Raw genomic sequence first — 27,910 nt, forward strand, 5'->3', positions numbered from 1 at the left:
GCATTTAACATTGGCTTAATTTATTCACTGTGCAAGAATAAACACAGCGCTATTAATAGAAGTGCAGCCAAACGAGCGCCTGCTGAAGAATGTAGGGCTTTTTAATAGCGGGCTTTGTTTGCTTGCTTCGGCTTCAGGAATGTAAATCTCCTCCATCTCCCAGCCTCCCTCCCTGCCAGGCAGTCAGCTGCTAGGTGAGGAAAACAGCAGCTTTGGTTCAGTGCGCTCCTTCCGTCCCCGTCCCCCCACCTCAGGGTAGATCTGTGGTTTTCTTTGCCCTCCTGATGCCCCCACGACAGCATCCTTGGAGAGATGGCTTCTGATTTCTTTGCAAGATGCAGTGAAGCCAGAAAGCCCTGTTGATCTTTTATCTTCAAATCATAGAAAATGCGGGCAATTTCATGTTCTTTAATAAGAGCGAGCTCTTGTCTTGATTAATGGCTCCGTGTATCAGCTGAAGGTCTTGACCCAGCTCACACTCTTACCCTACTGTTGCTCTGGGACTCTTCCTGCCCTCCCCCTCCAAAACACATACACGCTTACACGTGTGTGACTACAGCTCTGCCTGCAGATACGGTTTCTTCTCGGATACATGGATGCCCCTCCTAGGGCTGGAGGCATCTTAGCAGCTGCACGGTGAAGCTGCCTGTTTGCTACCCTGTCTTGTGACCCAGAGAGCACACCAAAGTGGGTAGTGTTGGAGGGAGGGAGCTACTGCCTCCATACCATGCCCTACCCTCTCCGTCTGCTGTTTAGTTACCAAAAAGAAAGATCTTTTCTGTGTTGTCAGACCCATTTTTTCACCACTTGGATGTGATGATTTAGGCTACCTGTTCAATGAAGTACTGCAATCTAATATCCTCTCAGATGACTAACAGCATGGGTAACATCGATCTTGAAGTATAGAATGGAGTGACACGGATAACTGTGGTGATGAGGCAGCCTTGAAAACAAAAGTGTATGTTTTAGAGCATTGCGATTGATTTATGTGTTCTTAGATGTTACCTTTATCTTCTAGATTTCACCTCTAACAGAAATGGAGGCCACAGTTCACTGTATTCTTTCTTATTTTTTCTTTCTTATTAGGAAACTATACCTATATCATGTTACATGTGAAAAAGACTGAAATTAGAATTCAATTAATTTCTGCTTTTGCTGAAATTCAGCTTTTGCTGCGATTAGTAAGAAATAGTCCCATTCATATCCCTTGAAATACTTCCATATGCAACAAATAAATAGCATTTATCCCCACATCTGAAAGCAAGTGGGAGAAGTTTTCAACTTTTGGACCGTAATTTGTAATGGTAGACGTCACAAGCAGGTCCAGCAAAGACATGGACATACAATACTATAATACATTTTAGGGGTGAAAATGAGGCCCACTATATCTAAAATCTCATTTTTCTGCTCCTGAAATACACAGGTCACCTGAACCAGCATTCAAGTGAAGCGACTTCTGTCAGTTGTTATTACGTTTGCTCAAACATACAGCCGGCATTTGGCTTTGGATGTTTTTTACTTGGAAAGATGGGAGCATAAATCATTCTCCCTTTGAGTGAACCCAAAGATGGTATTTGGAAAAACTATACCTAAGTATGACACCAAAATATACTCTTCCTGAATGATCTGGAGAAACACTTCTGTGTATCTATATACCATAGGGTTTAAAATCAAGGGAATGAGAAGGTGTCTCTGCTTTTTCTGTTACTTTTTAGGTTATATCTCTTTAATGGCAGTTGTTAAGCAATAGACAAATGCAGTTCATGCAGCTGCAGAAGGCAACGCCACAGAAATTGGAAGAATGTACAAAATTCCACCTACAACTCTGTGTGGTGGGACTGGGGCATAAAGAAGGTCAGCGAGTTTGCGATTGCTAAGGGTTGCCAGTGCCAGGACACCGCCAACCCGTTTAAAGAAAAACTTAAAATAGAACTCATACAGAAGTCAAGGGAGAAGTTTCAAGACCTTCACCTGTATTTCAAATACTGCAGTCAGTTTTACTAGTTTTAATCTTACAGCCTCCTATACTCTAAGGACTATTTCAGCCTGAGGCCTCGCTTCCTGGTCTGTTGGTTTTAGATGTTTCTTTGTGTGGAGCCGCTTCCAGCACTGTTGGCCCATGAGCAGGAATGCTACAGCAGTGGGTGAGGCTGCCAATATCTGGTGCTCGCCATGTATGTGCATTGTCCCCTAAACTAAAGAACAAGGGCATCTCTTAGTTCAGCCTGACCATTGAGTTTTAAAGAAAGGAGAAAATAAAAATAATTTTCAGAATGGTTTAAGTTGGAAGGGACCCTTGGAGGCCATCTAGTCCCACCCCTTGCTTACAACAGGGCCATCTTAGGTCAGGTTGCTCAGGTCCTTGTCCACTCACATTTTGAATATTTCCAAGGATGGTGGTTCCACAGCCTCTCTGAGTGCCTGTTCCAGTCTTTGACCATCCTTATGGTGACATTTTTTTCAAAAATCTATTTGTATTTACCCATATTTCAGCTTATGGCCATTAGTTCATCACAATAGTTGAGATAATGTCTAAAAGATGGAAAATTTCAACTATGATTTCTTGTACAAAGTCGCTGGAAAATCTGAAGCAATTTGAATGGCAAGAAAACCTTTACATAGAGAAAATGAACTGTTTGTTGCTTTCTGACATATATCACTTGGTTTCTTGATAACCAGCTAGAGCTCAGTCATTAGGTATGTTGTTATTGAACAAGACCAAAGAACACTATAGAAAAAAAAAAAGAGGGTTTAATTTTTGTGTGTGTGTGCGTGGACCCCCTTTATTTTTCACATCTAACATTTACTGGTATGTAATAAACATGGTGATAAAAGGTTGTTTGTACTAGTTTTGCTGTTTAGTGGAATATACAGAGTCTGAGTTCTATTGCACCGTAACAGTTGTATTACCTTTTTAACAAGGTTATTACCTTGCTAGGAAAACTTACAAACACAGCCCCTAGATGGGCTTATTGCATATATTGGTTTTCTCTTGCATTTGATAGTATCTGGATCAAGGCTTTGATCTGGGAGTTGCTGCACTGCTCATCCTCTGAAAGGCTCTAAGCTCACTTTCAGTTGTATCAGTTTCATCTTGAAGTGCTGCTTTAAAAGCTTTTTTTGGCTGCTTCTCTTGTTGTTACTTCCACCCTTAGGGCATTTTTTCAGCTTTCTTATACCTTTGTGTAGTCTTAGAGCAGCGCCAACCACCATTTAAGCAGTTCCTGCTCCCTTCCTTCTAGTTTTCTTTTCCAGCTGGTTCATCATGGTGGCTGCTATAGGGCATCAGAATTATTCCAGGCTGGAGCTGATTTTTCTGGAGAACAATAATGTTCAGGTGTCTAATGGTGCTCAGTTAGCATTGCTGTTCCCTGAGGCCTTTCTCGGAAAGCTCAAAACCTCTTTTTGTATGTGGCTGCTGACTGAGCACTTTGCTAAACTCTGAATGTATTCCTAATGGGACAGACATTTCTGGTTGGTTTGTTTTCATAAGCAAGAAGTTATTTTTCGATTCGGACATGTAGTAGCTTTAGCTGATCACCTGGACAAAACACCCTTTAGCAAAAAAAGTCTTTTCTACTCAGCAGTTTTCCTACCATCTGCCATTCAGAGAAGACATCTAGATGTCTGCTGAAATCCATGGGTGGTTTTGTTCCCTGTTTTTCATCTCCCAAAAAACAAAAACAAGACTTTGTCTCTTTTCTCTCTTTTATTTTATATTTTTTTTTATTTTTTTTTTTTTTAGCACAGCAACTTGTATGTGCTGTCATCTCAGGTACCTGTTCAGGTATTCACTTTATTACTGTGAACTACTCTGAAGAACATGCCTGTCCACCCTATGTATAACACCTGAAATATACAGCATGGTTTCTTCTACTTACCTGTCAGTGTTTTATATAAGCAGATGTAAGTTATGCTTCAACGGTGAGAGGGTTGTGTCAGAAGATTGTTTTTCCACTTATCTAAACTCAGTGTCATCCTTTCAGAAGATTGCATTGAGGACCTCAGACTTATTGAACTGTGACACCATGCATACATAAGAGAAAGTCTATTTGGGAGCCTCCCTTGGAGAACTTAGCCTTAAACCAAGTTTTCCTCAGGTTGTGTTTCATGTACAACTAAGTTTCATCTTAGCTTGCTGCTGTCTGAGAGGTTTTGGTACCCTCCCCCCAACTCACTGTGCGGTCCTCTCCTTACACTAGCTGTCACCATACTGATTTAACTCACAAGAAGAACAGAACAAATAGCTTTTCTTCCCAGGGTTATTTTTCTGCCATTTATCCAAGTTAAATTGACCTGTTGTGCATTGGACAAGCCAGGAGGAGTGACAGGAACATGTGGCCAGAAGTGGGAAACAAATTTGATTCCTCAAATTCCAGTCAGACTCGATCTTTCACTCTGAAACTTACTCTGTTCCCTCACTATCCAAAAGAGAGTCTGGTCATTCTTCTTCCTAAGTACCTCCATCGTAAGTTCCTCTTCCTTGGTGTGCGTGTCTTCCTGGTACTCCAGACACCATCTGGGTCTTCACTGGGTAGGAAGCAGTTCTTTGCTTCCCTCCGTTTGCCGACTGATTGACTGACAGGTTTCAGCATGAAACATCCCTTATGTGACACTATTTTATAATAATATTAATGTACCTCTGTGTATGTATGGATGTGGTGAATAAATGGATGGAGCTCACTACTAGCTCTTGACTGTGATGTTATTTAACTACATGATGGTGTTAAATAATAACCGTGATGTTATTTAACAACACTGGTGACAGCGTGTTTGGGAAGAGTGGGGTTTTCTTCTTCCTGAGACTATAGTAACTCATTTTGTTACGTTTTCTCTCTTTCTTTCTACCTTTGCTGCTCGCTTGTCATGCAGGGCATCATGGAAACCTGCCAGCTGCTAAGAACATCTCTGATCTTCTCCCGCTGCCACCATCGAGTTGATCCAGAGCCATACATCGATCTCTGTGAAAGAGACTTCTGTGCCTGTACCCAGCACATGGACTGTCACTGCTCAGCGTTCCTTGATTATGCAAGAAGCTGCGCTCATGAAGGAGTGATTTTGGACGGGTGGACTGAAGAGAGCTCATGCAGTAAGTTGACAGGATTATTCCTAAACTGCTTATCCCAAATGAGATCATGCCTCTTTTGCAGATTTATGTGCTGCAGCTAAAAGCAACTGGTGCTTTTTTAGGATGTTGATTCAGGTTGATTCAGGCATGGCAGGTTAAAATCTGAAGTGCCTGTTACTTCCATTTATCTCAAGTGCCTTTGCTTGCTCCCCCTTTCAGCTCTCCATCACCCACCTTTTTCTAGAAGTTGTTATCCCTAAGACAGGGTTGTTTAAACCATATATGAAGAAGATCCTGAGCTGTTACAGGTCCCACCATGGTATACAAAGTCAGTGGAGATTCATTTGATACACAAAGGTATAGACTGGGATGTTTAGGAGCTATTTCATATATGGTCCACATGTGTCACGACCTCCAGCCTGCAAGTTGGCATCCTCATGAAAGGCTCTCCTTAACGCTTTCTCATGAAGACAATTGTTTCATCCTTTATTTGATGGAACCAATTACATTAAAATTGAGATGTTGCCTTTTTTAAGCCAAATTTTGTCTAGGTTAGCGATCCTGATTGCATCTTGAAACGCTACCTTCATTAGCCCAGTTTTGCCAAGGTCAGAGGCCCTGATTGTATCTCTGCTAAGATTTTGCAACAAGGAAGTGCACAGGTTGACTGAGATGGATTGTGTTTATGGAGGAAAGGTCATGTTTGCACCCACTGTTGATATATAGATATACCTCCACTGGAGAACCCCAGTTAAATACATAAGCACATGAATTATAAAAATTAAAAAATCAATCCTCTAATATCATGTTCTCAATGATTTTCCTCATGTTTTTACATTACACAGGAAGGACAGTTTTCTCAGGATGTTTATGCAAATTGATTTCATGGGGTAACTGACTGATTTGTATTGACAACACTTTCTTCTCTGGTAAAGATATTCTGTTGGCCACCACTAAAGAAAATGGTGCCTTCAGATTATGGTTAGGGCAGGAAGATAATGCCAACCACTTGCTCAAGGGATTGTACACCAGAGGAGAGTCTTATTTCTAGCAGCAATTTGTTACCTTTCCACTGGGACATAAGAGATCTGATGAAAACTTGTTTCCTTGCTCAGGTGCAAGGCAGAGAACCCATTTTTGCTAGGCCTGTCTGTAACTCTAGCTAAAGCCACAAGTGAAATGAACTCCTCTCTGTTCTCAGGAGTTTCAGAGCTCATTTCTAACCCTTGACTTCACAAACCACATTTTTTTCTGAGTCAGGGAAAAGAGAGGTGGCCTGCTGCCACATCAGGAGCTTAATTTTCCATCACTCTTCATCTGTGCTATGGTGCTTTCTCAGGAGATGATGATGATAGTTGCATTGGAGGCATGAAATGCTCTGCTGTGTTGGAAGGGCTCTAGTGCTGGGCACACTGCTAGTGCCCAGGATCTGGAGCCACAGAGGACAAGACAGCTCCTTTGTTATCCTCCCACCTCCTTCAACAGAGGATTTGCTGGGAAAGGGCAGGCTCTAATCTTTTCTTCCTACTCCATGCCCACACAGTCTTGCGGGGTATGTCTATACATCAAAATTAAGGAATAGCTATAGTGTGTGCTTGCATAATGGCCTAGCCTAGATAATGACAGCAGTGAAGATACCACAGCATGGGTGTTATCCTGTGCTGGCAGTTCTTTGGAAGAAAGAGGATGGGATTTCAGAGTCTTAACCGTCTTCCAGTTCTCTCTGGAAACATGAAACAGTATAATTTCACAAATGAGTGGAGTAACTGCATAGTTTAAAGGTACAGAACATGCTTGTCTATCCAAATAACTTAGATATTATTGCAAAACTTCTCCCCAAGCTTGATTGTTCTTAATGCACTTGGTTTTAGTTATTAAGACTCAACATCTTAGAAAAGGAATTGTCTTTAACCTCTTACTACACAACCTGACAGATCATGATATTGCAGCAAAGTGAAAATCAAGTGTTTCTTAAATGTTCTGTTTCTGAAAAAGAAATCATTGATTGGAGAGGATATGACCTTTTTGGTGTCTGTGTGGTTCAGCCTTTGATAATTAAGGGATTTATTTATTTAGGAGTTATTGAGGAATTTGCATTTCTAATTTCTTTTAATTGTTTCAGGGCCAAGATGTCCAGTTGGCATGGAGTATAAGGAATGTGTATCCCCTTGTGCAGAAACCTGCCAGAGCCTGAATATCAATGAAGTGTGTCATGGACAATGTGTTGATGGCTGCAGCTGCCCTGGTAATTTATTTACTGGGTTATTTACAGAGAAATATTTGGCAGTGATGCTACCTATTTTATTAAAAGAAGGAAAGCTGTGTCTTCCCTTAAATTTTCCTGAAATCAGAAACACTTCTCTTCTCTGGGACCATGCCCTAGAATAAACCATTTTCTATGATGCCTGTATGCTCACTCCATGAAAGGGCCATTTTTCAGACCCAGCTAAAAAGTAAGCACTTCTGTGAAAACCAGCACCATCTAATACTCTAGGATTGCCTTTCTTTCTTGGTGAGGGCCTGCTTACCATTGACGTATCTAGATTTCTTCTGAATTGCTTTTGGTTCAGAGCATCCAGTTAAAGAAAGAACAGAGAATATACTGAAGGAGTTTCTTACAGAAAAAGACTATGTGTAGACCTCGCACTATAATTCCAAAGGTCTTCATGATTTTACATGAACGATTTCACTTATTGTTGAATCATTTGTAGAGGAGATTTGATTGGCTTAAAGGGGGCAGCCCAACCACCACAGTCTTCCTCCTCTGTCTATTGTACTTAAGACAACTGCAGGAGGAGAGATTTATTCCTGGCTGCAAAGCTCCATAGGCTCCCATTTCTAGATGGTTTTTGTGGGTTTTATATTTGTTTGTTTTTAAATCTCTGTGTTTCACCCTTCAAATCTGGACTTTGTGTGAATGCACAGAGGTATTTACTGACCCCCTGTACAAGATACCAAGTGTGATGGAGGTTTACTGAGAACATAATTTCTAAAACAAGACAGTGATGATAATGTCAGCCTTGTTTGAGGAGCTGTTATGGCACTCAGAGCTTAGTAGTTTCCCATTTAGCTGCCAGTCTCTTACTGGAGGTCCAGAGCTATCACTCTGTGGCAGGACCTGGGAAGGTGCACATGGAGGGTGACAGGTGATGTAACTAGACACAGGAGCTTATTTTGTTGTGAAGGATCTAGCTATTATATTTGTGCAGTCCTGAGGGTGTTGGGAAAAGCTGAAGGAGATGAATCCACTGGCTACACAAGGACTCTCGGTATATTCCTTCATTGGTGGCTGCACTGGTCAGTTCAGCACAGGAAAGTTCTAAGGGGATAGGAGCTGAAGAGCAGAGAAACAGGAGCTCAACAGAAAGGGTACTGCATGAGGAACAAGTAGATGGGTAGAAGGAACTGCATGAAAAGGAATAACAACAGTAAAAGTTTTGAACAGCTGGTTATTTGGTGCACAGTCAACAGGGAAGAACTTTGAGTTTCATAGAGAACACAGAGGATCTGACAGATGAATAGAGGAATTTGGGATTTAGGATGAGGATTATACCTTTGCTTAGCTTCCCTCCAGTGCTCCAAGAGTAAAAAGGAACTGTTCAACAAATGTGTCTTTTTTGTCTTAAATGTACCACAGTTATTTTAATTGCCGTAAATGGAATTACTATTGCCAGGAAAAAAGGCAGACGTTCTGATTTCTTGTGCTCTCTGGAGAGCCACTCCACTCTTAAATGCTCAGATATTGTTCTGAATATCTCTCACTGGAAGGATTTTCTCAACAACAACGATCTTTCCTGGCAGCTCTATGGGAAGAATGGGAGAAAGGGGACTTACCTGTGTCTCACTGTCAGTGGTGGCTGCTGCCAGGGAAAAGGGCCAAAATTTCTGCAGGTGATTGGAAGGAGTCCCTGAAAGAGGAGGGAGAGGGGTTTTCAGCAAACAAAATGTTTTGCTACAGCAGCTCTTTTAAAAATGGAGGAATATCAACTATCTCTCGGCATGGGTATCTAAGAGAAAGAAAGTTGTCCTTTTTTCTATTGCTAGCTTGTAGTGCAACCTTGGACAACTCTTCTGTGCTTCCGCTTATCTTTGTAAGATAAAATACTCTCTATATAAAATAGGTAATTATAGTTGTGTAATATGGAAGCCTAGCAGTTGGATCCAAGTTGAGCAGTTGGCCCTTTCACTTTTTGCTTCTGCAGAAGTTGAGAAGAGAAACCACAGCTCTACACGATAAAGTTTCTTTCTCTCAGACCCTTTCTGATAGACTTCTATGGTATCTAACTTTGTTTCTTCATTCCCTACTTTGTCTCCTCTTCTGTCCTTTTACAACAAATTTTAAAAAACCCTGTCTGGATACCCTTTACTGCAGTCAATGAAGTGCATATATTTTTCCAACAGTTATGTTTCTAGACCTGTTCTGATCAACCTTGACCGTGTTCCCCGTGTTTGACTCATGTATTTTCCAATATGTGTGTTTTGGTCTTGGGGACTTGCTAAACAAAGAGCTTTTCTGGGAGCACCAGAAATGCTCCGTTCAGCACATCTGAGGGAGAGGCAGCACTAGAAGGAAAGTAGACAACACCTCCCGTGAGGCTTTTTGGCAAGGCTCATTCTTTTTTATTGCTGTCTCTGACTAACTATGGGTAATAATGCATATGAAATCTTGCCAAAATATATGAAGAACTAGAAAATCTAATCACATTCATGTTTGTGTCCCTGTGTGTCTATGGCATGTGTATCTGCTGCTACCTGGTCTATCCAGAGGGGAAGCTCCTTGATGGTGAACATTGCATTGAAAGCTCTGACTGCTCCTGCATCCATTCTGGAAAACACTATCCTCCTGGCTTCACCATCTCCCAGGACTGCAACTCATGGTAAACTCTGGCTGCTGTTGCTCTAGATGAGTACTGCATGCTGGTTAGTGACTGTTAGTGATCTTTCTAGAAACCTCTCTCTCTCTCCTTTTTAAACAAATTCCTTTCATTGGCAAAGGACCTGCTCTCTTATTGGAAATGCTAGCCCCTTCCAAGAAGTGAGCTGTTCACAAAGACAAAATCAGCTTCACTTTTAAAGGGATATTTGGTCTGATAGAACAATGTGAGGGTCACACTCCTTCAAACAGTAGAGAACTACCTGTTTCCTGTGGATAAGAACGACCGGCAGGTTCCCATGTCTGGTTAGTATCAGTGGTGGTGTCTTTGTTTTGACTTCCTACATTTATTTAACCTCTAAACCCCATTTTTTTCCAAGAGAAGTTAGCTCAGACGTGTCCTTGGAACCTCTTACAAAGCTAATGAATCTTCTCAGCTGCATGGCTCACAATTTTTCTTTCACTCATGAATGCCAACCTGAAGGGGAAGGCTAGCTGCCTAAAGAAAGGAAGGAGAATGAGTAATGTGTCCCTGATCTGGTTTTGTGTAAGTGTGAACATATTTGTGGAAGGAATTCAGGCAACTCTGTGCCCAGATGTTTCTAGTTAGAGTACAGAACAAAGACACAGTGAAGGCCACCATATGCAGAAGAAAGACAGTCTATGCATTATCACTGCTAATCAGAAATTTTCTGATTTTTGAAAGCTATTAAACACAGAGCTTTGGTGCAGGAAACAGAAGTTCTTGAGTTTTGCAACCACTCCAGCTCATATTACCAGCAGTTGCTGTTGAATGATGGTAAAAAAGGGTGGATATATTAAGAAACAAGGTTATGGGAAATGGAAAGGATGCTGCGGACTGGTCTAACTTCCCTGAAACAGGAGCCCATGTTTCAATTATTTGGGAAAAAGTTGCAACAGAAGATCTGAATTCATGTACTCTTACCTAACTTGTCATGATATGTTTTGTAGCATTTGTCGACGCGGCACCTGGATCTGCAGCAATGGGGAATGCCCAGGTATGTTGGCTCTAATCTTTTCAGGTTTTGACAAGTAAGCCTTGCCTACATACCTCCCACTTACATCCCACTTATATTTTATTCTGCACAAAAAGTGAATCTGTCTTTGTTCTTACTTGCTGGCTCCAGTGCAATCCAGATGGGATCATACTTCTAAGTTCTCATGAGAAAAGCCAGACGTTATGCTATACAGTTTATGTGTAGTAATGAAAAATCCTGTTTAGTGAGAAGAATGGTTCCTCTTTTGATTACTTAGAATATCAAGATATAAGAGTCCATATGTTCAGAGGATTTGCTTTCTGGTAGAGGAACCAGGTACTGTTCCCTATTTGATTGTCTGAACCAGCATACTTTTGTTGATGGGCCTTTACAGTACTATGAGTAGATTGGATTGCTCTTAAGACCCCATGGGTTTGGGCCCTAACAGTCATGTTACAGGTGAAGGAGCTACAGCCCCAGGGAGAGGTGGCTGCCCTGCCTTCCATGGGTGGTGGCAGACTGGAGAGACACCTCTGCAGGTGTTCTTGCGCCTCATCCTCATACTCTGCCTCTCAAATTCACCAGTACTGGTGGCTGCTGTCACAGTAATTTTCCTGTGTGGGTCATGTGACTTTTCATTGGCCAGCAAAGTGCTACCTTCCTTATTTCCTCCTGCTAGTTCTGTGGCCCATTCCCTGTCTCCACTATGTTCAGCCATGGAAAGGCCTGCTTGACCTGAAACAGCATTTAACTCTGCTTGCATTGTGTGTAGAAGTTTGCAGGGAGACAGTACAGATCTTATCTTGTTTGTTCTGCTTGCTTTTGGGAACTGAGAGTGGACGGGATGGAAAGGAGACTGGGATTATGGCAGGACAGGAAAAGAGAGCAGGTTTTTCAGGTTTGGTGGTTTTGTTTTGTTTTGCCTTTTTGAGATGAGACTGTGCAATCCTCACAAATCGGGAGAATTAAAACAGTCTTAAAATGGCTATCAGAAAGTCTGTCTCTATTAGCCTGACCTATCAGTTGCTCCATTTGCTCCTGCTTTAGACTGAAAGAGCAAGTGTTCAAAATAGAAATGACATTTTTAGTGAACTATGCTAATCAGGACTGTGAGAAGCCCCGTGCTTGAGGTGTTCACTAGAAATATCTCCAAGTGCAGGGAATCTCATTGTCTAAAACACAGAATCAAGGACAGCCCCAGCTGATTTGTTATGTCTTTTAGCTAATGGGCAGCAACATGTCTACAAACAAGAAATAGGTGTTTTTCTAACTTCATTTTTTTTAATCTAGGTTATAGCTCTTAATGTCCTTTCTTTCTGGGCTGCTATGAATATTATGCAGACCAAATTTTGATCCTCAACTCCAGCCATGTTTTCTTCATAGTGATCATAGATATGAAGATAAGCCTGGTACTGAGGCTTGAAAACAGATGTTGATATACAGCTTTGCAAGAGGGAATTGCTGTCTTTTACTGAGTTGGGAAGCTGTGTTGAACGAGCAGAAGTTGAAAAGAAAGCCAACTTATTTTTGTACCTTCCGCCAATGTATCCAAGTTACTTCTCATAGAATAATAGAATCATTTAGGTTGGAAAAGACCTTTAGGATCATCAAGTCCAACTGTAAACCTAACGCTACCAAGCCAATCACTAAACCATGTCCCTAACCACCACTTCTACAAGTCTTTCAAATACCTCCAGGGATGGTGACTCAACTACTTCCCTGGGCAGCCTGTTCCAGTGCTTGATAACCCTTTCAGTGAAGAAGTTTTTCCTAATATGCAATCTAAACTTTCTGTGGTGCAACTTGAGGCCATTTGCACTTGTCCTATCACTTGTTACTTGGGAAAAGAGACTGACACCCACCTTGCTGCAGCCTCTGTCAGGTAGCTTTAGAGAGCGATGAGATCTCTCCTTACCCTCTTTTTCTCCAGACTAAACAATCCCAGTTCCCTCAGTCACTCCTCATAAGACTTGTGCTCTGGACCCTTCACCAGCTTCACTGCCCTTCTTTGGATGTGCTCCAGCACCTCGATGTCATTCTTGTACTGAGGGGCCCAAAACTGAACACAGAATTCAAGTTGCGGCCTCACCAGTGCCGAGTACAGGGGGACAATCACTTCCCTAGTCCTGCTGACCACACTATTTCTGATACAAGCCAGGATGCTTCTTGGCCACCTGGGCACACTGCTGGCTCACATTCAGCCGGCTGTCAACCAACACCCCCAGGTTCTTTCCCACCAGGCAGCTTTCCAGTCACTCTTCCCCAGGTCTGTAGCGTTATATGGGGTTGTTGTGACCCAAGTGCAGGACCTGGCACTGAGCCTTGTTGAACCTCATACAATTGGCCTCAGCCCATCGCTCCAGCCTGTCCAGATCCCTCTGTAGAGCCCTTCTACCCTCGAGCAGATCAACACTCCCGCCCAACTGGGTGTCATCTGCAAACTTACTGAGGGGGCACTCGATCCCCTCATCCAGATCATTGATAAAGATATGAAACAGAACTGGGCCCAATACTGAGCCCTGAGGAGCACCACTTGTGACCAGTCACCAACTGGGTTTAAATCTATTCCCCACAACTGTCTGGGCTTGGACATCCATCCAGTTTTTTACCCAGTGAAGAGTATGCCCATCTAAGCCATGAGCAGCCAGTTTCTCCAGGAGAATGCTATGGGAAACAGTGTCAAAGTCTTTACTAAAGTCTAGGTAGACAATGTCCACAGCTTTTCCCTCATCCACTAAGCGAGTCACCTTGTCATAGAATGAGATCGAGTCAACCAGGACCTGCCTTTCATAAATGCATGCTCACTGAGTCTGATCACCTGGTTGTCCTGTACATGCTGTGTGATGGCACTCAGGATGATCTGCTCCATGATCTTCCCGGGCATTGAGGTCCGACTGATAGGCATGTAGTTTCCCAGAACCTCCTGCTGGCCCTTCCTGTAGATGGGTGTCACATTTGCTAAGTTCTAGTCAGCTGGGACCTCCCCAGTTAGCTGGGACTGCAGATAAGTGATTAGAAGTGGCTTGGTGAGCACTTCTCACAGCTCCCTCAGTACCCTCGGGTGGATCCCATCTGGTCCCATAGACTTGTGTATGTCTAAGTGGTGTAGCAGGCCGCTAAACGCTTCCCCTTGGATAATGGGAGCTTCATTCTGCTCCCCATCCCTGTCTTCCAACTCAGGGGACTGGCTACCCTGAGAACAATTGGTCTTACCATCAAAGACTGAGGCAAAGAAGGTGTTAAGTGCCTTAGCCTTTTCCTCATCCTTTGTCACTATGTTTCCCCTCATATCCAATAAAGGATGGAGATTCTCCTTCGCCCTCCTTTTCTTGTTAATGTATTTATAGAAACATTTTTTTATTGTCTTTTATGGCAGTAGCCGGATTAATTTCTAGTTGGGTTTTGGCCCTTCAAATTTTCCCCCTGCATAACCTCATGATATCCTTGTAGTCCTCCTGAGTTGCCTGCCCCTTCTTCCAAGGGTCATAAACTCTCCTTTTTTTCCTGAGTTCCATCCAAAGCTCTCTGTTCCGCCAGGCTGGTCTTCTTCCCCGCTGTCTTTTGGCACATGGGGACAGCCTGGTCCTGTGCCTTTTCAGCTAAGCTTGTGCAAGACTGAAGGTTGTATAAGTGCAGCTGTTGTACATGTACCTGCTAACATCTACAAACTGTACTGGGACAACAAAGCCTCCATAGTAGCAGTCCTTGATAAGAACAGTAGCCAGGTTTATACTGTTACCTGTCCTGTTTTGTCTCTATTTGAAGAATCACAGAATCATTCAGGTTGGAAAAGACCCAAGGGATCATCGAGTCCAACCATCAGCCCTACTCTACAAGGTTCTCCCCTACAGTATATCCCTCAACATCTCATCCAAACGACCCTTAAACACACCCAGGGATGGTGACTCCACCCCCTCCCTGGGCAGCCTATTCCACTGTCTGACCACTCTTTCTGGGAAACATTTTGAAATATTGCAGCATATTTTTGTTGTTGGTTGGTTATTTTTACAATTATTTCTAAAACCAGAAGGATTATGTACTTAAACTCACATAAGCTCAAGGTAGTTCCATTATTTTTTTACCAAGCTGTTTGTCAGGAAAGGTTTCTTTTATATTGTGGGAATGAATTGCCTAGCTGTAAGTTTGGTGATAAAGCTGGGTACCCAGCTGAAGGTAGTACTTCAGAAGGCAGTGCTGTGTCAGCCAACTAACAATAGCTGGCTAGCACTAGCAAGAAGCTCTCAAGCTGATATCATAATTAAATTAATTATGAAGGCAGTAGGTTTCAGAACATCTCATGGGATGCATTACACCAAATGGAGTAGATAGAGGGACCCATAAGAAGAGACTTTGTTGCAGGGGAGAAATTTCCCTTCCAGGAGCAATGCCAAAGGGCTGGGATTTGTCTTGGGTGGCAGTCCCTAGTTCCCCATGCTGCAAACCTGTCCTCTTGGTTCCTAATTGCAGAGAACACCCTGGAAATCAAACTGCATATGGTGGATTATGCCTAGTTTTCTTTAAATCTGTTCTCCACATCTGATAGCCAGTTAATTGACTCTGAAGTTGAATATAACAACACTTATTTTACCTTTGTCCAAGTTTAATTGAACAGAAAGTAGGATTTCTGGGGTGAGCTAGAAAATACCAAGCCGCCTTACTCTGCAGGGGATGACAAACATTCAGTGGGTGCTAGACTTTTCTTAGGGCAAATCAGAGTTGTGTAAGGCTGAGAATCCTCAGGATCTGTGAGGTTGTGCTTTAGCACAGGCTGGTTTAAGATGTTTAACACTGAATAATATGTTGAAGAGGGAAATTTCCACTTGATGTTCATTAGGCAGAACTTATGTGGGATTCAAAGGCAATGAAGAGAGAATAACTCATGGGGTTCACCTGCCAGCTTGTAACACTTAACCTTTCGCCATCCTTTGTCAGTGGATTTCCAGTGTAGGCCCAGCACCTGAATTTTGCTCTGGACAAGGAGGTCTCTGCCGACCTTGTTTGCTGTGGGACTGTCTCTGAGTCTTCTCATATGAAAGAATTTCTTTGCAAGCTCTGTAGAGTCGGAGCTTCCCTATGTGTTTGCAGAGAATCTGGCATAAAAGGATACTAAATCCCAGTTGTGGCATCTGAATACTGCCTTCCTGGAAATGAAAACCCACAACTTACCAAAATATTTTAAGATATTGATATGTTTAAATAGCCTCTTTTTGTAGTAGAAGGGTGGGCAAGCCAGACTTTCACATTGTTCTGTAAGGACTTTGGATGTAGCTGTTGTAACTATAGAATTATTTTTTAACTTTATGCTAGTTAATTAAGGTAATGGTTTAGAGTAAAGTCCAGCATAAATTCTACCCTTGGAAGAGCTCCAACAGACATTATCTTCTAGGTCTTTGTTCTGATAATGTCTTTTCACTTTAATGTTAGAATAACATTGGTATTCAAGGCTGCCCAACAAAGGGATTGACACTTTTTGGGGGCTGTGTTCAAGGAGGTCATTGTGAAGAAGGCTTTCAGACACTATTGCCTTCATAAAACCATACTGTAATGCTCTAAAAACACCAGTAGAGAGACAAAGAGGGGGCTCACAATCTGCCAAGACACAACTGTGGCACACAGACTGAGAACGAGGCACCTCTGCAGAAGAAGAGCTGAGCAGCAGTGAGAGTCCAACAAATCTGGTTGCAAATTTTGATTTTTCAACTCTGTAAAAACACCTGCATTCTGCAACCAGCTCCACTGGGCTAAGTAAAAAGGGCTTTAAAGTATCTTACGCTGCAAGCTCCTGCATCGGGGTAAAGAGGCAACATGTCCTAGTGTATGAAGTATGTGACTAATACTGGCTAATCCTGAGTGTCTTTCCCAGCTCTCCCAGTCTTAGGCATTAGTACTTCCACTTTCTGTGCCTTGGTTTCCCCGTGGTATGAAGAGGGAAACTTAATTCCTACATAAAAGAGAGCATGGGTTGCTGTTTAAAATGGTTAGTGCTGCTAGCACCCATTGCTTAGGTACTAGGTGTGACCTGGCCTGCGGGGAGCTCGAGTGACTATGCTGAATTTCCAGGGCTACTGAGGTGTATACTACAGAAGAATCAAATCTGCTTCAAGGCAGAGAGCTGAACCGTTTGCTGACGTCCTCATGACCCTCCACTTGAAACCTTATATAGGCTTTCCCTAAGGCATGAATTTCAGCTCTTGAGTGCGATTTATACCATATTTCCCAGATTTTGTTAGTGCCTCTGTTACTACTGGTAATGACTTACAGGAATAAACAGTGAGATAAGCATCTCGCCCGTGCTTTCTGGTCTGCAGAGAACTTGGACCTTGTGCAACCTGCTCCCCTGGGCTGCTCTTCCCCCTCAGTGGCATAGAGGGGGCAGGCAGGATTTTGCTCACAACTGGCATGGGGGTGATTAATGGCTCTCTGCATTTTTCAGGAGAATGCTCTGTCACCGGCCAGTCCCATTTCAAAAGCTTTGACAACAAGTATTTCACCTTCAGCGGGATTTGTCAGTACTTATTTGCCAAGGACTGCGTGGAAAATTCCTTTTCTGTGATCATCGAGACCGTGCAGGTAACAGCAGCCTTGGCTGGCGCCTGTGGGCCTCTGCACATGCTCTTGAGAGAGCGGGAAGGGCTGTGGGAGTACGATATGAATTGCAGATGCACAGGCCAACAGAAGTAATTTTCCTATGAAATAATTAGTTTAAACAACAGATGCAGTCTTTCTCCTTAGTTAATAAGTGTTTTGCTTCTCCTTGCTGCTGTTCCCAGGAGCCTACCTGGAGATTGAGATTCGTAATGAGATTTGGAGAACAAGCCCTCGCTGCCTCTTTGCCAGCTGAGCAAACAAATGCAGACGGGGTGCACCTCTCGCAAAGCACCCTGAAGGCCGGTGCCTTGCTAATGCCTGGGGAAAAGACATTTCCTCAGACACTGAGTAGGGTGCGCTGGCAGAGTAGTACCTTGGGTTGCTTTCCATTAAAGTCATATTGGCTGGTGATTTCTGTTGCTCACTAGCCGGTCATCAGCTCCAGACTTCCTTCGCTGTCTCTGCTGATGGATGTGAGAGAGGCAGCTGGAGAGAGGCAGGAAAGGGAGCCAGGCCAGTGCGGGAGGGAAGGAGACCCTGGAGGGAGTGTCACGGGGAGGTTAACCGGTCGTGAAATTAATCGACCAGTTGCACATGGGAATAGGTGAACTAACCTGCAGACTGAAAAGGGTACTGATTCAAGCAGAGAGGAAGAAAAGGGACAGGGACAGAGGAACAGGGAGAGGTATGATGGAGTCAGGAGATTGACAGGAGTGAAGGGGAGTATCCTCCTGCCTTGCAGGACACGAGCAACAGAGAAGTCACAGGCGTTGGAGAAACGGGGTGTGACGGTTAGTTGTATGCACCATCAACGTCTGTAACCTGCGTTAGAAAGCTCTGATAATGCAGCTCGGAGGTCATTTGTGCTTGGGAACTTGCAGAACGGGTTTCCACTGAAACTTCCCTTGCGAAACCAGGGAGGAGACCAAGGGGGCCTGCAATCCCTGTTCGTCATCTGCATAACCTGCAGCCAGGGAAAATAAATAGCACAAGAGTCTAGGGCAGTGTGAACCACGTCAGCTGTTTCCCAGGCCAATGGGCCGTGCGGGGCAGCGTGTCCTTCCTGCCCCTGCCGCAGCTGGTGGGGATGGACGCTGGTCGCTGGCATGGGCCGCTCCCGGGGGTCTGGTGTAATGCCTGCCGATTGCTTTCCAGGCTCTGAGACAGATGAGGAGCTGTGGTTAGCTCCCTGGTGTGTGATTAGAGGGATAATGGAAGAAAGGCTGCCAGCCTGGTGTTTGCGGGATGCAGAAACTAGGTCCATAAAACCATCGAGACACTTAACACCTCCCGAATTAGATGCCGAAATGCTTTCTGGGAGCCTGGGACTAAGTTGCCAGTAAAGTGAAAGCTTGAGGTTTGAGGCAAATTTTCCCTTCTCTGCAGTGTGCAGATGATCCTGATGCCGTGTGCACGCGCTCAGCTTCTGTCCGAATCCAGGATATGGACAACAGCCTCATTAAAATGAAGCACGGAGGAGGAATTTCACTGAATGGGCAAGACATACAGATCCCTTTGCTACAAGGTGTGTTCTCATGGGCCAGCCACTGAAGGGGTCCTCCTTACTAGTGTTTTCTGGCCTGCCTTAGCTCAGTTCAATCAAAAAGTATTCTGAATATCAAATTTGCACTTGCAGCCTTTTCTAGAAGCTGTCATTTCAGCTTCTCTCCATGCAGCTGACACATCTTGGCTCAGCTCCTCTAAAGTTAAGCTGGCCTGGATTTGTGAGATGTGATCCTGAAAATCACTGTTGCTCTATGCTTTTTATAATTATTTTTTATCCAGAAGCTTGAAATCCCTCTGGTTATCTTGCAAAATGTCACAGTTAATGCCTGAGGTTTTGCAGAATGCACAGATATCCTCTTCTAGGGCTTCCGAGTGTCTGAAAGCAGAGCCTATGGACAAGTTCATGCAGATGTAAACTGCTGAGCAGGCACCAAGCTTGGGAAGTGGGCACTGCTGGCACCCCTTGCTTTGGCAGACCTGCATGCCCCCTGCTCTGTAGCAGTCACTCTGGCCTGTTCAGCACGACACAGCAGTCCCAGGCAGTGGAACACCCTACATCCTGGCTTGACTGACTGACACTTTGTGGTTGTCTTAAGGTGCCCTCCGTATCCAGCGCACAGTGAGGACTTCAGTTCGCCTTACCTATGGGGAAGATTTGCAGATTGACTGGGATGGTCATGGTGAACTCCTAGTGAAGGTATTCTTGCTTTCCATCTGTTTTATTTCTGCCTTTTTGCCCCCTCTCTCATCCCACCCAAACATGTACAAAGATTTTCTTGTCTGAAGTGAGAAATTGCTTTGTGTTGCATGTTAGAAATTCCATTCTCTTTGACTACCCCCAGAGAGATATACAGGTCCTTTTGTATTCCAGAAACAAATGTTTTCATCCTACAGCAGCTTGGTATTTTTTTTTTCTCTCTTTTTTTGTGCAGTGACAGCCATTATTAACCATGAATAGTTTTGTGTTTTGTTCAGCAGATACCCTCCAAACTGGATTTTTACTTTCATTTGCTTTGACTGTTTGGTCTAAAGCAATGGATTTGTATGACTTAAAATAAGGGAAGAACATGGCTCCAGGGACACAGTTACTCATAATTTCCAGGAAAAATCAATTATCTCATAGAAGATATGTTGCATGCTCCTTCTACTGTGAGGAATGTTTAAAGTCACCCTTAATTAACAATTAGGGTTTGTCTGTGTTGCAGACAGCAGCAGAGTGTAGCAATACCCAGATGAGGTTTAAAAGGAATGAGCTGTAAGGAAAGAAGTCTAGCTGCAACAACAGAATGCTTTACATAAATCACTTTTTGTGTCTGTGTTATAAGCTGCAGAATGTTTTGCAGTGCAGAAAACCCTCTGAGGGAAGAGGCGAAGATTATTTACTGTGGAATAGTCTCCTGATAGCCGATAAACCATCACAGCTTCACCAGCTAAGCCATCTGTAGCCCTCTTTGCTCATACAAGAGGCTGTTTTCTTTCGATTGATAGGTCTCAGGGACTGCAAGTGTTGTCACTGAAGGTGTATTCACTCCCTCAGGAGCATGAGTCCACCTGTAGTGTTGTTTCCTGGTGTCATGACCTGCAGGCTACAGGTGCTAAGTCAGGGTGATGTGCTCCTGAATGATGCTGGGTGACTGTGGACCCATGTGCTCCTGCCATATTTGCATGGATGGGTGCTTAAGCACAGCCCTGCACTTGAGCCCCACTTGTAATAGGGGATCTGCAGCTGGGCCCTGTGTGGTTTTGCTCAATGAGAAGAGTTTTGCCAAGAAACCCAGTCTTCCTGGTGTTTTCTACTGAGCAGTGAGCGCTGCCTCTCTGAACCATGGCGTTGTTTTTGCACTCTCCTCGCCTGCCTCAAAATCTGGCTTAAATGTCATGTCTGGCACTGTGTAAATGTCCATGAAAGCTAGTTCAGAAGTGAGTACCAGAGTTGAAAAGACAACAGAGAAGAAAGGTTGAGAATAACTTTAGACAGCATCCATGGTTGTTTTGTTGTGTTGTTTCAATCTATTCTGTATCTCCATGCTCCAAGGGTCCTAGAAGTTGTTTAGGGGCTGAGGATAATTCAGTTCAGTCCCTTGGCACATCTCAGAAGTTTTGGCTTTCCTCAGTATTCAAAGTATTTTTCTGCCAGATCAGAGACCCATATAGAGTGACAAATTCTTTCTTACAGTTAAAACAAATCTAATTTTCTGCTCTAGATCCTCTACCCATAAAAGCAGTGGAAGTTTCTCCAATTGTCTGCATTTATTCAGTTCCGCTCCAAGCTCTTTCTCTCACTGGGTATCTAAAGCATCTTTTTAATTGCTTTTGGAGAGTTAATTTATGCTGGATTTGTAGACTGACCCTTTGCCAAGTATTTCTGACAATTGGGGGAAGTGATACACTTCCATTACCTTGGCCAGACTTCTGGTAAAAATTCTTTCTGTTTCTCAAGAAGGCTCCCCTTTCTCTGACCACTTGATATTTGTGATTCGAGCTTCCACTCAAAAACACATCAGAATTTGGATTTGTATGAGTCATTGTCCGTCTGCAACGTACGTGGAAAAATTAACTTCCTTGGCCATTGGAGTAATAAGCATATGTATCCTCTAATAATTCATGGCTGTTCCTTTCAATGTTCTATATTTACTCTCTGACCACTGTGTTCAAAGGGAGGGTAGTTTTAGGTTATATTTTGGAGAATGTTTTTAGTTATACAGAAGAACAGTTTTCTTCAAAAAAAGTTTTTTTCTAGCTTTTTTGGTTCTTTTTCACTGGTTACTCCTGCCAATCTCTATTAAATGCATACAGAGTGCTACTGTAGCATTAAAGCACCAAGTCAGCTCCTGAGGACAGCTGGTAGTACTTCTGATGTACCAGATCTTTACTTCTAATAGAAAAGGAAAGTTCCTACTAGAATAAAAGATATTGGCGCCTTTGTGTGGCAGATGTTGCTTAGGAGATTTCCCCCTGTTTACCTGTAGAGTTTAGGGTCCCATTTCAGCTGTCCCTTGATTTACAGCAAGAATAAGGCGGGGTGAAAAGTACATCTGCTATGTGGGTTGTTTGCAATTCTGCTTTCAGTGCATCATACGTTTCTGTAGCTCTAATGGGAGGTAACGTAGCTTTAGGAGTAGTAATCTCTTCCTTATTTTATTAATGATCCTTAATGTTGAGGGAAATAACTCCTCCAACGTTGCCTCTGTTTTGTGACAAAACAATCTGTTTAAATTTTCTTCATCTTCAAATTTTCTTTTAAAATGTGAAATGGTTTCAGGTGCAGTATCTCTTCCCAAATTACCACTGCTGATATATTCATCTCACTATATTAAAAAAATGCAACCCCCACTGTTGCCCGGCTCATTTATATGAATGAAGAAGAAAAATAGGGGGAGACTAAACTAGAGTGCTGCTCAAGGCACGAAAGTAAGCCATTTTTACCTTAGTCGCCTTCAGTTACCATCTGAATTTATCACTGGACTGTGCAAAAATTTTCCTGCTGCTACTAATAGTGGTATTTTTATTAGAAGTTTAAAAACATAGTACAATGAAATTGTGTCTATAGTATTTTAATGTGTATTTGAGCATTTCCTTGGTTGTTAAATTGTGTATGGTTCATTCTTTAAAAAATCTTGCTATACAGTGGTGACTTATTCTGAAGAATGACCAGGCTAATGCTGTGTTCCTTAGGTGTCTCCAGTCTATTCTGAAAGGATGTGCGGGCTGTGTGGAAATTACAATGGTAACCAAGGGGATGATTTTCTTACACCCTCTGGCATGGTGGAAGCTCTTCTGGAAGATTTTGGAAACTCCTGGAAGCTCCACGCAGACTGTCAAGACTTGTTAAAACAAGACAGTGACCCCTGCAATCTCAATCCTCGTTTAGGTACTGGACTCCATCCAAAATTAACACATATAGTAAACTGTGATCTTCCATTTTACATAGCAATAAAAAAATAAAAATAAATAAAAGAAAAATAAAGAAAAAGAGAAGAAGCTGGTGTTGCTTACATTACCAGTGAGGTGGCTGTAATCTGATTAAAAAAAACAAATAAACAACCAAAAAAGCTCAGAGACAGATACTGATTGATGCAGGCTTCCTAAGGAAAATGTTAAGCTTTGTGAAAATTGAAAACAAAAATCAGTAATGTGGGATCATGCTGCTGTTCAGTCTGGACCACAGTCAGACCATCACAGCCACAGCACAAACTTGTGCCACTGAAACTACTCTTCCAAGTGATAACTATACTATGTTTATCCTCTAGGTGGACAGAACACCTGTCATCTTCACCCCTCTGTCCTTACACCTTAACCACTTTTCCTGATCCTTTGTCTCCCTTCTTATACTGCATCCCAACAGACAGCTTTCCTCTTTCCCTCCATACTGCTTGGCTGTCCTGTTTGGACACAGGGAGAAATTCTCAGAGTGATTTTCTTGTCCCAGGTGTTACAGCAACCTCTGTTTTCTGGGAGAAGCAAGCACCCAGAAAATCTTATGGATGTAGATCAGAGCAGGCACTGGTGGTTCATGAGTGTAATGCAGCCTAGAAGGTTTAATTCTGAAAATATAAAAAAACAGCAGAAGCCCTGCAAAAGGAAGTACAGCACCAGAAATAGTGGTAACAGAATATAAAAGCATTGCTTTTCCTTGATTTGTTTTACTAGTGAAACATTATTCTTTTAGTGGAGCTCATGACCTATGAGCTATGATGCTATCTGTGCCGACTTGATCTTATTTTATTCTCCTGTGTGTTTTTTTCTTTGTTTTTTTTTTTTTTTTTCTTTTTCTTTCAGAAGAAAAAGAAACTGCTTACTGTGGCTCTTGTAGCTTTTCTTGAAAGCCACTGATTGATTCAGTGCAAGCATATAATTTTTCTCTTTTTAGCCAAGTACGCTGAGGACTCCTGCTCAGTTCTGATGACTTCTGCATTTGAACCCTGTCACCACGAAGTCAGTCCCACTCCCTATGTGAAGAACTGCCGCTTTGACGTTTGCTCCTGCTCCAACGACAAGGATTGTCTGTGCTCTGCTATTGCTAATTACGCAGCAGCCTGTGCTAGGAAGAACATCCTGGTCCAGTGGAGACAACCTGACTTCTGCTGTAAGTGAAAGGCTCCTAAAACCTGTTTAGTTTCCTTGTCTCGAAGGAATTTCTTGGCGATGTCAGATGAGAAATCTAGAATGAGATGATTTCTACAAGGTGCCAAATATTTCTTATGGCAAATGATGAGTGAGTATATTTTTCCTCCACTCTAGAAGGGTGCAAAAACTGTTCACAGAGACTGCTTAACACTGGGGGAGAGAAGCAGTTGTCTGACATACATACCTCAGCAGAGCTTTTGGCTGGATTTCCATTTTCAGCTGTATTTAAGTTTCAGCTACTCACGTGGAAACTTTCTGAATATCTCAGGGTAGGAATCTCCAAGTGATTTGTAGCAGTGTATGAATTACTCTTTTTTGTACCTCCTTCTTTCAAGGCCCAAGCTTCCCAGCTCCTGATCTCATCAGTGACTGCTGACTTTAGCTGAAGTTGAGGGTATGGAGGAAGCACAAAGGCAGGTACTCAGTCAAGTGGTATCACAGAACAGAGTCATACAAGTATAGACAAATTCATATCAGAAGGGACCTCTGGCAATCTCTGGTACCGCCCTTGCTCATAGCAGGACTAATTTACAGTAGATTGCCTGGGGTCTTGTCTGGACAACTTTTGAATACCTCCAAGGATGAAGATCCCACAACGTCTCTGGCATCTCTCTCTCTTAGCAGTTGGATTATCACCCTATTCGTGCAGAGGTCTGAGATGTATGTCAGATCTCATTTCATGTTCACCCACTAGCTCAAGGGTGTATATCATTTTTCTAACCACATGTGAGCTCCTTTCCTTCTCCTTGTAAATTCTAGTATGATGTGTCAGCTGGTTCAAGATGAGATCCTGAACCTTGATCAACAGGCTGTGGGTGGCACCACTGAGCTAGGCAAAAAAGAGCTTTGTCTGTGACATTTTGTGTAGACATTTAACTCCTATGAGAGTCAGCAAGAGTTGAGTTTTGAATTCCCTTGAGGATATTTTGCAGGATGCCACCTGTAATAAACGGCAACCCTGGTTCAAAAGCTTACAGTGTAAAAGATGAAGATGTTGCAAGAGGATAGAATGAAAATTCAGACTGCAGGTTTTGGTTTACAGAGGTGGGGTAACAGAAGGAATAGGATGTTTTTACATAGATCAGTTCAGTACAAGATTAACAGCCAAACTGCTAAGAAGCTGGAGCAGAAACAGCCAACATCTTTTATTTCTTTTCTTTCTCTGTTACGTCAATGTGGTAGGAAAAAAATCCATTGCAATGGAATTTTGATGGAACATCTCCATAAATATTTGTGAAATGGATGTTTTTCCATTTTCCTGAGCAACTTTGCTATTAAGGAAAGAAGACAATTGAAAATTTTTGGGAAAAGCATGTGTGCTTGGCAGCCTTCCAGATCTGTTCTGCTACTTCTTCCCAAGCAGGGGGTGGGAAAAACATTTATAAACTGACTGTGTGGAAACTGAAAGAGAGAGAGAAAGAGAGATCATTGGCCTTCCACCTAGTAGGGTCTGTACTTGTAAGGTCAGTGACTACAGCTTCTCCAGGCTGGAGAGTATTTACTGCATATGAGAACAAAACCAATTTATGTTAAACTGCTGTATGGTTTCATAATATTTTACCTAATTTATGTAAATGTTCAGATAGTAGAACAGTAATGTAATAAAAATCCTTTTAAAAATGTGCAGGTCTGGAGGCTGAAAGAAAGAGCAGCGATAATGCACCATCATTCTTTCTGTAATTGAAAAAGTCAATTTTCACAATTAATCTTTAATAGTGCAGAGCTGCTTCCTCCTTTCTGTGCATTACAGAGCGCTTTATGCTCTCATAAAGTGACGATTTCCCTGATTGCAGATCCATCAGCCCCCATTAAATAATCCTGATGCCCTAGACATCTCCTGTCACATGAAGGAGAACAATCCCTCTTTTAATGGGCTTGAGATGTGAATGTGCAGGTTGCGTAATTTGTGTTGATGGCCCAGTGCACTGAACACGTGCTCCGCTCCTGCCTTGGTCAACAGAGATTCAGTTTCTTGGGAAATGACTTGACAGAACCGGTTTGCTTGATTTGAAGTGGATAAGCGGCAGGGAGGTAAGTCATTAGCGTAGCACAGCATTTCTGCTGCGTATCAAGCTAATAAGGGCATTCATCTCCCATGTCTTTGAAATTATTTCAGTTGCAGTTTGATTGTTTAGGAGCTAACTTGTACCCTTGCAACCCACCATGAAAAAACAACAGAGCCAATCCCTTCGTGCTGCATGGAAGGAGCAGATAGACTGTACTGTGAAGGGCTGTCTGTCCTGCACATGCATGTAAAAAACTGCTTGGATGACTGGGCCCAAACAGTGGTGATGGGTGGAGTTAAATCCAGTTGGTGGCCGGTCACAAGTGGTGTTCTCCAAGGGCTCAGTATTGGGCTCAGTTCTATTTCATATCTTTATCAGTGATTTGGATGAGGGAATCAATTGCACCCTCAGTAAGTTTACAGATGACACGCAGTTGGGTGGGAGTGTTGACCTGCTTGAGGGTAGAAGAGCTCTACAGAGGGATCTGGACAGGCTGGAGTGATGGGCCAAGGCCAATTGTATGAGGTTCAACAAGGCTCAGTGCTGGGTTCTGCACTTGGGTCACAACAACCCCAAGCAACGCTGCAATCTTGGGGAAGAGTGGCTGGAAAGCTGCCTGGTGGGAAAGGACCTGGGTGTGTTGGTCAACAGCTGGCTGAATATGAGCCAGCAGTGTGCCCAGGTGGCCAGTAGCATCCTGGCTTGTATCAGAAATAGTGTGGTCAGCAGGACTAGGGAACTGATTGTCCCTCTGCACTCAGCACTGGTGAGGCCGCACCTCAAATACTGTGTTCAGTTTTGGGCCCCTCAGTACGAGAATGACATCGAGGTGCTGGAGCACGTCCAAAGAAGGACAATGAAGGTGGTGAAGGGTCTAGAGAACAAGACCTGTGAAGAGTGGCTGAGGGAACTGGGATTGTTTAGTCTGGAGAAAAAGAGGCTGAGGGGAGACTTTATCACTCTACAACTACCTGAGGTTGTAGCGATGTGGGTGTCGGTCTGTTCTGCCAAATAACAAGTGATAGGACAAGAGGAAATGGCCTTAAGTTGCACCAGGGGAGGCTTAGATTGGATATTAGGAAAAATTTCTTCATCAAAATGGTTTTCAAGCATTGGAACAGGCTGCCCAGGGAAGTGGTTGAGTCACCATCCGTGGAGGTATTTGAAACATGTGTAGATGTGGTGCTTAGGGACATGGTTGAATCGTGGACTTGGTAGTGTTAGGTTTACAGTTGGACTTGGTGATCTTAAGGGCCTTTTCCAACCTAAATGATTCTATGATTGTCTTGTATGTGTGTATGTGTATATATATATATATATATAATTTTGCAGCAAAGGGCAATCAGTCAACAGCTCCCTAGATCTTTCTTCAGGTTTTAGGACCTGTTGATGAGCCTGCTATTTTCCTTAATGTGAAGGTGCTGGGGTAGTTTATTGTCTTTGCATGGCTTCTGTGAGTGGATTTGTATGGGATAAATCCAGGAGTGCTGGAGTGGTCAGTAGGGAATTAAGGGCAGCTGGTGCTGGTGGAGTAGCTGTGTTAAATTTAATTCTGATAGGGTGCATCTTCACCCAGAGCTCCTGACCTCGGTGAGATTGTGTTTTCACCCTGTACTACCTGAGAAACTGAGCAGGATTTATGTCTCTTTCACTCCAGATTGAAAACTCACCCACAAGAAGTTGGATGAAATGTCTGATGGATACACATTTTTCCAGTGCTTTCCCACTACTTCCTATCTTATCC

The 27,910-nt window shown here is 43.0% G+C and overlaps 1 protein-coding gene across 1 annotated transcript in view; it reads left to right on the plus strand.

Moving 5' to 3' along the window:
- The window catches only part of VWF (von Willebrand factor), a 146,861-nt gene that overhangs the window by 16,241 nt on the left and 102,710 nt on the right, over positions 1-27,910 (plus strand). The window contains exons 7-15 of the mRNA XM_074825700.1: positions 4,873-5,089; positions 7,191-7,313; positions 9,834-9,945; positions 10,914-10,960; positions 17,373-17,509; positions 18,914-19,052; positions 19,630-19,730; positions 22,709-22,904; positions 23,904-24,119. Of these exons, the coding sequence (XP_074681801.1) occupies positions 4,873-5,089; positions 7,191-7,313; positions 9,834-9,945; positions 10,914-10,960; positions 17,373-17,509; positions 18,914-19,052; positions 19,630-19,730; positions 22,709-22,904; positions 23,904-24,119 (1,288 nt within the window). The remainder of the gene's footprint in view (positions 1-4,872; positions 5,090-7,190; positions 7,314-9,833; positions 9,946-10,913; positions 10,961-17,372; positions 17,510-18,913; positions 19,053-19,629; positions 19,731-22,708; positions 22,905-23,903; positions 24,120-27,910) is intronic.

This window comes from Strix aluco, chromosome 5, assembly GCF_031877795.1.
Source record: "Strix aluco isolate bStrAlu1 chromosome 5, bStrAlu1.hap1, whole genome shotgun sequence".
Classification (NCBI taxonomy): Eukaryota; Metazoa; Chordata; class Aves; order Strigiformes; family Strigidae; genus Strix; species Strix aluco.